Source organism: Haliotis rubra, unplaced genomic scaffold, assembly GCF_003918875.1.
Source record: "Haliotis rubra isolate DU_JTF1 unplaced genomic scaffold, ASM391887v1 Scf1473, whole genome shotgun sequence".
NCBI classification, from domain to species: domain Eukaryota; kingdom Metazoa; phylum Mollusca; class Gastropoda; order Lepetellida; family Haliotidae; genus Haliotis; species Haliotis rubra.
This window is the reverse complement of record NW_025765418.1, coordinates 160,365-172,061: the sequence shown is the minus strand read 5'-3', so window position 1 is coordinate 172,061 and position 11,697 is coordinate 160,365. Positions and strand designations below refer to the sequence as shown.

The following is an 11,697-nucleotide window of genomic DNA, read 5'->3' as shown; positions in this document are numbered from 1 at the left end:
TTATTGTGATAACATGATCGATTTACATAAAACCAGGTGGCACTCTAGTTGATTTACTGCCAGGTTTACATAGAATAAATGAACTCACTTATAGTTATACTTATAAGTATATGAATTGTTCAAGTCACGGTGTTGCTGAAATAAATATAATCACACAAAAAATATTGATACATCTACAAATTCCGTGGATATTAATTTATCCTTGAATCTTTTTATCTTTTTCTACAAGGCGCCATAATGTACATAACGGCTTGGACTGTAGGTGGCTCTGTGTTCCTCGTTATCATCGTGGTCTGTGTATGTGTCTTAAGGAAGAAAAGAAAGCGGAAAGTCACAGAAGGTAAACAACACCTCGTTAGGAGGGTCATGTCATGTTACAATTATTTGTCATCCGAAACATGTTATTGTTTTAGCATCGATAATGCATAACGACTCGCAACTTCCGTCTGTCGTTTCATTTCCGTAACGCAAAATCTATGAAAATCGCTCCTGGGGCAGGGCTCCAGGATACAAGTGAACTAAATGCACAGTCATGTACTTCACTCTCAGTCCCTTTTGTGTTGTACTAATATTTTGTTTGTAAAGACGAGACAAAAATGCATTCAACGATGCCAATACATGTCCATGTTTGTATAATATATACTTACTGTTACTATGATTGTCACTTCCGTTACACTTCAGTCAATAACCGGGGTGGTGGGGTAGCCTAGTGGTTAAAGCGTTCCCTCGTCACGCCGAAGAATCGGGTTCGATTTCCCAAAAGTCACTCAGTCGATAACCAATTGTTGATATTTATATTCTGAAGATAAGAACTAAACCGTTCTTCCTTCTTCACAAGTAGATATCTTATATGACTGATACTATTTCTAAAGCCAAGGAAAGAATCAGCGGCAATTTGAGGCTTAGTAGAAAATTGCTTTCTGCTTTAATGTCGAGGAACACTTTCGTCATGCCGACAGTAAGTATATCCAGTATGGATCTTCACACAATAATATCAGGTATATTAAGGCACATTAATTTATGTCACATTTTGCCTTTATATCACTACCCAGGTTTAGTGCGACAGCTTGCGCCTGGGTGTGTAATGTAAAATATAGCTCGTGTCTATGCTGCAGATTTGTGCATTTCTATGTACAGATATAGACGTGTCACTGCCTGTGGTTGCTGCACCGGTGTACGACACTTTGACTCACGATGCCAGTGACGACCCTTGCTACACCGGGATCAAGATGGGAGATGCCGGACAGTCCGGCACAAATGTCATCGATGTTTACTACAACACCGTACCTAATGCTGACTACGAAAACCCACCCTTGAGAACATAGTTGTGTTAAATCAGTTTTAGTAATCAAGTTTATCTGCATCTTTAAGCGTTTCTGACATTTTTCTCTGGTATATTGGGCTAAAGTACCGCCTTTAAAGGTCACATAAACCCTAGGGGTAAAAAATACATAAATCACTAACTGGCATCGTTATAAATGAAACCCCGTCATTAAAACTACTCATTTCGACCTTTAATTGACTTAAATCGACCTTTTTTGACAACAGTGCACAATTCTCACCCGCGAACGAAATTTCAACCAATCAGAGCGGCGCGACTCTGTGACGTCATATGAGGAATAGCTTTGAGGGCCGATGCAGAATTCATCTACATTTTAGGGGTAAATTATCTTGTTTACAGGCTTGTATAAACCTGAAATCGTGACAATTGTTGTGGAAAATGAAAGCTATATGTTCTCACAATCTACTGTCATTTAATTTTGTCTCCTGCTTTGCCTAGTTTCCGAGTTACAACTTGTTTTCATAGACGCTTCTGTCACAATTGATTGGTGTCGTTAGGCCCCATTTGTATAATGACTGATCCAAATTGATCCCATTTCTTTTTTTTTTACCTCGATATTTAATCATGTCATGTAAAAATCTGTTTGTATTCTCAAAACAGTGTCGGCCCATAAGTTTTCACATGCAATACAGCAATTAATACTCCCTTGTTGTAACCTGTGTTAGGTGGTATAAACCTACACATGTTATTTGTCATCATTCACTTGATGGTCAGTTAATGAATTTATAACAGGTATAATTAGTGGTAACACACTTAGATTACCCGACAAAGGTTCCCATTTGGCATTTCTTGTGCCTGGAGTAAATATTCAACATTATAAACACCGATCAAAGGATTAACCGATAACACGCTGATTGATTAATTACTTTTATCTTACACAGCGGATTTGTCAAAAGGTAGTGTTTATGTATGTAGATTTACTAATCTATACTGAATACACTCTGCCGTGTCGGTGTCTGCGTAAAAACAACTTCCTTCTTTCAAAGGATTAACCGGCAATACATTGATTGATTGCCCATTATTGGCTAACTAAATTACTGTTTTTAATGAAAGGCGGACATTATGCAATTAGTTGCCAGGTGTGCTATCTTGGGTGACCAATGAGACTATACACCAATACCTGAAAAGATTTATCACTTTTTCGTATATTAAACTGTTAAAAGACACATCATTTGGAACAGTTTTGTGGATATTGATGGATACATTCCTCAAACAAGGTAATGGCCTGATATTGTTCCTATAACTTTAATCTGTTTTAATTTTAATATTTGCATTTTGTTTTTATTCATTTGTCGTAGCATTCAACAGAATCATTGTTTTCGCCGTGAAGTTTAGTGAGACAGACAACATACACTAGGGTGTGTGTGCGAATTATGATTCACATTGGCAAATTATAAAATGTCTAGATATTACAGTTCTGTTATAAATTCACTATAAGTATCAGCAGATCGTCAGCTTTTTATTTAGTTTCAAAATGCATAAAAGTATGATAATAAACTAATTAGGATTATAAGATCAAATATAAAGACGCACATTGACTAGTATCTACATACTGGTGAGTGGACATTAACCATGTGAATGTAGCAAGAAATTTATCGCGCAGTATTGTGACTTCGACCCCCACCTCGCTTCCGTGGAAGAAATCGTTATGTTATAAGTTGTGTCATGCAAAATCCTTTTGGTTATGATTCCAATACATATTTAACTACGAGTAGAAAGTAGTTTTGATTTTCTAACTTGATGAAAACAAACTATAATCTCATTAATTCTAACAGACTTTACGATTTTCAAAAATGGCGGCGCCCTGTCGGGAACATCCGCCAGTCTGTGGATAAATGCTATTTAGGTTTGTTTTCACCGAGTTACAAAATCAAAACTACTTTCTACTGGTAATAAAATATGTATTTTATTGATGGCCAATAGGATTTTGCATGACATAGCGTATAACATAACAATTTCTCTCCTGGCAGCGAGGTGGGTGTCAATATAATACTACTTACAATATTATTGTTACTTCGACCACAACCTCACTTCCAAGGAAGAAATCGTTATGTTACAAGTTGTGTTATGGAAAATCTTTATGGTCATCAATCATATACATATTTTACTATAACTAGTAAGTAGTTTTGATTCTTTAACTTCCGTGAAGCGATCTGAACACAAGTAAGATATCGTTTCAGGCTTCCACAACGCTCTCTTCGCACTCACAAACATAACCCATTTAGCACGAACTGCGGGGTCCTGTGGAAATCTGTGCATGGTGACACCATCACCCGACCCCTAGGAGCAATTGACGACAAAGCAACGATTCGGCATGTCGTCGTTCATGTCGAGAAATCATCAAAATGATGAGCGTGCTACACACTTTCTATACAACTAACTGAAAATCGTTCCTCATATGACGTCACTGCAGTGCTCTGGCGGCAGAGTTACGTAACCTGTCTGTGGTTTCGTTGGCGGGCGAGAGGAAGCAGGCGTCTTTTGGCCACTTTTAATCGCTCGGTATTAATTAACCACAAGTTTTTAAAGAATAAATTTGGTGTTCCGCATAAGACTAACCACAAATCTTTCATATGTAATGGTAAAGAGTAACAAAAACAAAGTTTAGTGGTTCTTTAATCGAACTGACCTTTAACGCCAATCTTGTTGAAATAATTGATGTCCCTAATTTTTGTCATTCCATACCAGGGCTATTGCTTGTGTACCCACCACGAAAACTAACACTCTCATGAACAGTGTTAGAGTTGCGAATGCTACCTGAAGATCATGACATGCGTACCGTTTCCCCTAATACCAAGTATCAGTGTTTGTTGTAATGATCACTTCATGCAGTTTTGACCATAACTGTGGCTCTCTCTACTCAATACTGAGTGTTATTGTCGATTTCCTCTAAACAGTTTACACTGAGTTATCGGTTGTGCAAACACCGCGTATGCTTAATTCCATTTGATGTTATTTGTTCGGTTGTAGTTAAACGCCGAAATCATCAATAGGTGTTGTGGGAATAATTGAGTTTGGACAAACCATCCAGTGGTGGACATCACGAGCATCTATCTACACAGCTGGAATACGAAGTCCTGGATCAAACAATTTAGCGAACCTGACGACAAGCATGGGTTACTTAAGAGCAATTCTAATCCGTATCTTTACAGGTTCAACATGATTTGAAAACGTGGACGGCTTTTTGTTGGGAATGAATGACTGAGTATTGACACATCACAATATGCTTCCGAAAATGTTCTGCAACGTTTTGTGATCAGCTTTGTGACGTTTTGTTTCTGTTTTGTTTCTATTGTATGATTATTAGATTTACTGTACTGTATAAATAAATCATCAATCCTTTTTACATTTGTGTGCATCTGTTTCTAGCAAACCCCAACATTTTGGGTTTATTATTAAACATTGCAATGTATACATTTAAGTAAATGTCCACCACAAGATGATGTAGACATGCATTTCGACCAGGAAGAATTCATGTTCGCATCCCGCCAAGCTCGTTTATAGCGAGACTTGACGTTGTGGTTCGAATGGTTATATAATATCAAAGAAAAACGATAAAAGTTTATGAATAGTATCTACTATGACACCCATCAACATTTGTATAGCACTCAATGTGATTTATAATGTGAAATGAATACACACGTTACGGCTGCTTGTATCACCAAACGGTTAAATGATCATAACGCAAATTTTGTATATCTCTTGATGCTGTGCACCGTTGTCATTTTAAATCCTAATTATTCTATTATGAGATGTACAAGTACATTTCGAATGCAAAGGTGCAGCAGTAAATCCCTGTTCAGACCAACTGGCCGCTCATTAGAACGTAAACGTAACTCTTTGCAGTGTTAAACACATGTGCTCATGTGACACTCATGTATTCATCAATATCCAAACCAGGAAAACATTTAAACAAGAGCGGTTGCTGATTGTAGATTGCCCAATACCTCCGTTTTTCACACACAGGTCAGCTGCCATGTTTTCCGCCTTGGTTTCTTAGTGTTACTCCGAACCTGTTTCGTATGAAGTGTCTTCATTCGGAATACATCAACCAACGCCTGTATATGTGTAGACAAGAGTGTACTGGACGTGCTGGAAACATGGACATCAGGATTTACCTGGTTACTCTGTTGTGGATAGGATGGATTGCGTACACACAGAACGGAAGTGGGTTTGAGTTAATCATTTGAAAATTTGAATCAGTTGCATATTATAGGCGCGATTGAAAGTTTATAGAAGCGTGTAATAACGACGGTCTATACATGTTGTATGTCGTTGCTAAACTTGAGTGGGTACTGCACATTTTAAATAATGAGAAAGTAAGAAAATCACGATCCGTGTGTTTCACTGATTCTCATACTCGTTGTGTCTTGGAATGTTGCAGGTGGTCTCCCTCTAGAACTCACTCAGGTCCAGTCTAGAGATGATGTCACCTTGGTCTGCACTGCCGCCAACACCACCATCAACATGTCAATTACAACATGGTTTCGAGATGAAGCTCGAGTTTTGAATACATTGAGTGCAAACAATGACTGCTTTATTCAGCCACCCAACTATACAGGCATCACTGCTGGGTATCGTTACGACCTGTACACATCGAATGATTTCAGTGTAAGCTGTACTACCTTCCAGCACAACCTGACACTCTAACTACAACTGAATATTTGGAAGCTGGGGACGTGGGAGATGTACAGACCAAAACTTCAGAAGTAGTAACGACCTTACGTCAGGTGTGACCTTCTGTTCTATTTCATGTACACATGTTCCTTGTTTAAACACACGTATCCTGTTATCCTCACACAACATTGTATGACTCGTACATAATCCAATACAGATGTATACATCCGTTACTTCTTGTATTGATACCATTCCCCCCTCATGTACACCAAGTTATTCTTAAGTCGTTCGAAGACGAGACTGTTTCTTTCGAAACATGGATATATATATCCGAACAGCAATCAAAACAGAACCCCGAGGCGGTTACATGAAGTAGATTGTTCATGAGTGTTTCGTGTCATAGTTAGTTTATATTATTTATGCTTTATTTTGCTTTATTTAGGAAAAAAAACGAACCAGTTTTACCCTGACTGATCCAGGAACACCAGTCACAAGCGTCCACAATACGCATGGTAGTTGCGTGCAAGTTAAACTAATGTTTATCTCCTATTCAAGCATTTAAACATTTTATTGAGGCTAGTTACATATTTACACCCATGTCGACGTAAGCCATTTAGCGGTAAATATCTGACAGTGCTATGTATAGCATTCATCTAATATATCTTATCCACACGATGTAGTCTGCAAGATGTCTGATTGTCCGTTCACAAACGTACTATGAAGTACAGTTGTTGAAGTATTCAAAATACAAATGTATGTTTCGTCGTCAGATATGAATACAGACTTCTCAGGTTCTGCCTCTGAGTCGACTTCACCACTGACTGATTCACCAACAACGTTGGGAATATCTACATCAAGAAAGACGACTCCACACACACACAGCGATAATCAAGGTAGTTGTGTACCGGTTAAACTAACGCTTAGTTACATGTGTATTTAGTGAAACAATTAATAATCAATGTTATTTTAATATAATTAAGCCCCCGTTATTAGCTTGCTCCATTTTGCTTGCACATGTGTTTGGCAGAGAATGAATACGAAAAATGAGAGATCGATTGCATAACGATGTACCAGATACAGTAAATAAGATCAGTAAATACGATATTACAACATTACAATGAATAATATTATAATAATCAAGCCAATGAATGTTTCAATTCCCCTTCAAAGCCACCTATATGAAGTTCCTGTACATTAAATATGACAAAAAAGCTGATGTCACATCGACAATATTTCAGCCATATATATAATACATACGGTCATAGGTCATAGCATAGCTTCTCTATAGACTTAGCATGTCTTTATATGAGGTTCTTGAGACGCATTTAGATGTCTCTATATGTTTGTGTTTAACTATTCACTCCTAAAACTGCTGTCTATGTACCTATAGTTATACATCTGGGCATCTTATATACTGGCAAGCATTTAAATACGACAACTAGTAACTAAAGTGACGAATTAAATCCTACTGGAGTACTGATCACTAAGGTAACCTTAGTGACCTGGAGTAAGTAAGTGAGTTTAGTTTTACGCCGCTTTTAGCAATATTCCAGCAATATCACGACGGGGGACACTAAAATGATCTTCACACAATGTACCCATGTGGGATTCGAACCCGGGTCTTCGGCGTGACGAGCGATCGCTTTAACCACTAGGCTACCCCACCGCCCCAGTAACCTTAGTGCAAAGTTAAAGAATGGAAGTTAACGTTAATCTCAGTAAAGGTTGTTTCGTGAAAGGAGCCCTGGTCTAGCTTTGGCTGACTCTGTTTTAAACAGTTATTAATAATATGACTTCTTATGAATATATGTAAAAACTACATTTAAATATAACATTGTATAAGTGACTTTACCTATCTGTTCAAACCTGATTTCGCCACTATAGAAATAGAACCCACTAAATCATAAATCATACCTTTGCCATTTTCAATAACCGAATTCTGTACATTTATTGTTTTCTCTTCCAGATGACATCACATATATCTCGGCTGGAGCAGCAGGTGGCGCCGTCGTCCTCACTATCGTCGTTATCTGTGTGTGTTGTGTTAGGAGGAGAAGAAAGAGGAAAGCCAACCAAGGTAAGTGAACCTCTTTTTTATGACGGACGCTACACGTTACCATCTTTTAGCATCATATTCTGAGTTGATTGATGTAATTTGACTATCGCTCTCGAAAATTGATGAACACATAAAGCATCAGATATATATATATATATATATATATATATATATATATATATATATATATATACATATATCGTCCGGGTTCGTGTCCACAAACAACAAATAAAGTGTCCTGAAACCCGATGTACCTCACTGAGTGAACATCTAGATGTCTGTGCGAAAGGAAACGATGTTAAATTTACAATATTTCCTTTTATCAAGTTCAAAATTCGGACAAAGTAAAATGAATTTTAAAACAACACTACTTCATAGACAAGTTCAAACCAATGTTAAACCATTACAAGCTGTGACCTTGTCGCTCTAGAATGTTGTCCCTATTGTGACGTCACGACATATATGTCATGACGTCATACTGTAACCGCTACAATCTTCCTGAAGAGTAAAGAACGAAACATGTTGGAGAAAAAGGCATTCTGTTTTTATTTACCTATGTGTATGTATGTATGTATGTGTATGTATGTATGTATGTATGTATGTATGTATGTATGTATGTATGTATGTATGTATGTATGTATGTATGTATGTATGTATGTATGTATGTATGTATGTATGTATGTATGTATGTATGTATGTATGTATGTATGTATGTATGTATGTATGTATGTATGTATATTTATATTACAGTTTTATGAAAGTATCATACAATTGGTACTTGGTTATTCAAGCTTTTAATACAGTCGCATTATTATTAAAACATATCCCAGGAAAACTGATAATAGATATGTGAAGACTGATACAATAAACCCACTCATGGATGATCAATTCTGTTAACAGCTGTCAACGACGCAGACAATGGTGCCGAGGTACCGGAAACAGCAACAAATGCAACGTAAGTAAAGCGTCAGTCGTCTCACTGTACGTGGTGATATTTCAGGTTTTAAATTTCACCACCAATGGATTGTTCTTTAGGTAACAACCTCAAGTAAAGAGTATGTTATATGTTTCATTCATTGCAGTGGTTTGAAAATGCGAGTTAACAGAGCTGGTCAGAACACAATGGTTAACTCTTCCATTCAGAACTGTTGCGAAACGCTACCTGCCAATGAAACGTTGTTGGGGACATTTATAAATATTAGTGTCTGGCATAATAAGTACAAGTTGCATCTCTTCTTAATGTTTACACTGATTTTCCTTACCCCACAAACGAGTTTTTAGTGGCATAATATAGTGAATTGATCGTCAGCTCTGTATAACTTTGTTGTTTCAACAACCCTGAACAGAGATGATTCACAAGAATCATTATTCCAGAATCCGGAAAGACATAATATTGATTCGGGCTGCTGGTGATGCCCAACGCCAATTAAGTTCATGACATACGAAGTCATTCACTTCATCAATTATGTCGCATCTAGTGTTGAAAACTGAAACTCAAAGTAGGGACAACTTTACACTGGGCTAAATTGTACAATTCACATGTCACATGTAATAATTGGTTATCATTGTATATATTAATATATTCCAGTGTTGAAACCCCGCAACCATCAATAACTTTTGAAAGAAAAATAAATGAAATTGTTGTTCTTTTAGAAACCATAATGTACCCCTAAACAACATGGGACATTTAACAAGTAAGTGTTTGCAGTTGTCGTCTCCTGCCCTTTACCACCAATCTCCTGGTATACTCGAGTTGTGATCACGGAGTGTTGCCTGGACTGGGAGGTTCAGTAATTTCAGTGAGAATATTGCGTGAGAGTTGTATATTCTTACCTAACGGAACGCCATGATTATATGTTCAACCGAACATACGAAATAGTAAAAAGAATTATTTGTACCCCATGATACAAATGTATTTGCACGACAATCAGTTAAGACAACAGGGCAGATCCTAATAACAGTGTAGAAATTTTGGACCATAACATAATGTGTTCGAACATTGAATTCAGTAGGGTTACGCCTTTTCTCTTAAGATGTGTACGCGCTGGTACACAGAACCATGGAGGGTGAGCCAGAGCATTCTGCTGAGGAGACCGACGATGAGGCACCAACACAGCAGTCGGATGGAGACGGTGTTGTCAACGTTGGTGATCCATACGCCGTGCCATACAAGGCACCTCAACGCCGACCTGCTGTAGGTGGTGTTGTAAACGCCGATGATCTATACGCCGTACCAGACAAGACACCTAAACATCATCCTGCTGTTGACGGTGTTGTAAACGTTGCTGATCTGTATGCTGTACCAAACAAGTCAAAGGAAACACGGAAGGAAACATGTAAGTATGTTTGACGTATGGAGTATGGAGTACTGTTTCTCGGTGGTATACAGTACTGTCTGACCGGGATTTGTTTGTTATACGCTCAATACAGCTCGGGTTGGTCTTGGTCGGTGACATGCTTCATTTGGCAACTGAGAAGTTGATTGGCCAGGCTCCGTAACAGGGAACGCTGGGTTAGCTTAGTGGTTAAAGCGTTCGCTCGTCACGCCGAAGACCGGGGCTCGATGACCCACATGGGTATAATGTGTGTGAAGCCCATTTCTAGTGTCCCCCGAGGTGATATTGTTGGAATATTGCTGACAAGGCAGCGTAAAACCAAACTCACTCACTCGGCACCATGGATGATGATGTCGTATACAGATCGCGCAAGTCAATGTTTTGAATGGCAATCACTGGAATGTTTGGTCAATTCTAGATTATTTAAGACCTTCCCCGTAAAGCGGGAATGGTGCTAAGTGAGGCATTTAGAACAAACATGACCTGGCTGATTGTGCATCATTATAGCTGAGGTGCGTAAAAAGGTTGTCATAACATTAACCATTGGTCGAGTGTCAGACTCGGCTATCTCTAGGTTGCTATTCCTGACTAACATTTTGTTTGTGCGAAATGTGGTAGAAAGAAAATGGACTGAATGTGTATATATGGTAAAACATATTGGTGTTGCAGATAGTGTAGAAATCAACAGTGAGTATAGTGAAATCTAAATGGACGAAGAGTCACTGTTTTGGAGCAGCCAGTGTGTCGGACACTTAATGAAACCCTCGCTTACCCAAGGGACTGCAAACGGAGGGACTCAGGAATCGTGGGCTTGGTGGATCATAACTGCGCTCCGTCCAGACACGGTCTGTCGACCTTCGGTTCGAATCCAACATTTGTTCTGTTTAGGATGCGCGGTTTGGCAACACGTTATCTGTTCTTAAAATGTTTGTGATCTGCATCTAAAATCTGAACGAAAACGTTAAGAACCAGCAGTAAAACCTGACTCCACTCACCGACTCACTCACTCTACAGTCGGGTTTGAACTGTTTTTCAGCAACCCATGCGTGTCGTAAGAGGCGATTAACGGGATAGGGTGGTAGCGCTCGCTGACTTGGTTGACACATGTCAGCCCGTCGTTACTGCGTAGATGGATGTTCATGATTTTGGTCACTGGATTGTCCGGTCTTGACTCGATTATTTACAGGTTCTGGAATATTGTTGAGCGCGTCGACAAACAACGAGCAAACACTCATTTACTTAAACCCCTAAATATCGTGCCCAATATCCCACCATTGCTGACTGGGGCCTAAGCCATTTTCTTCAGTGGAGTAGTCTAGTGGTAGCCGAAACTCGGGTTCGATTAC

At 38.6% G+C, this 11,697-nt stretch overlaps 1 protein-coding gene across 1 annotated transcript; it reads left to right on the top strand.

Moving 5' to 3' along the window:
- The first annotated feature begins 8,913 nt into the window (after positions 1 to 8,913).
- On the top strand, positions 8,914 to 11,380 carry LOC124269783. Its single transcript, XM_046704824.1, has 4 exons — positions 8,914 to 8,970; positions 9,669 to 9,709; positions 10,049 to 10,351; positions 11,021 to 11,380. Exons 2-4 carry the CDS (start codon positions 9,694 to 9,696, stop codon positions 11,056 to 11,058), a joined length of 357 nt encoding a protein of 118 aa, XP_046560780.1. The 5' UTR covers positions 8,914 to 8,970; positions 9,669 to 9,693; the 3' UTR covers positions 11,059 to 11,380.
- Positions 11,381 to 11,697: the final 317 nt, after the last annotated feature.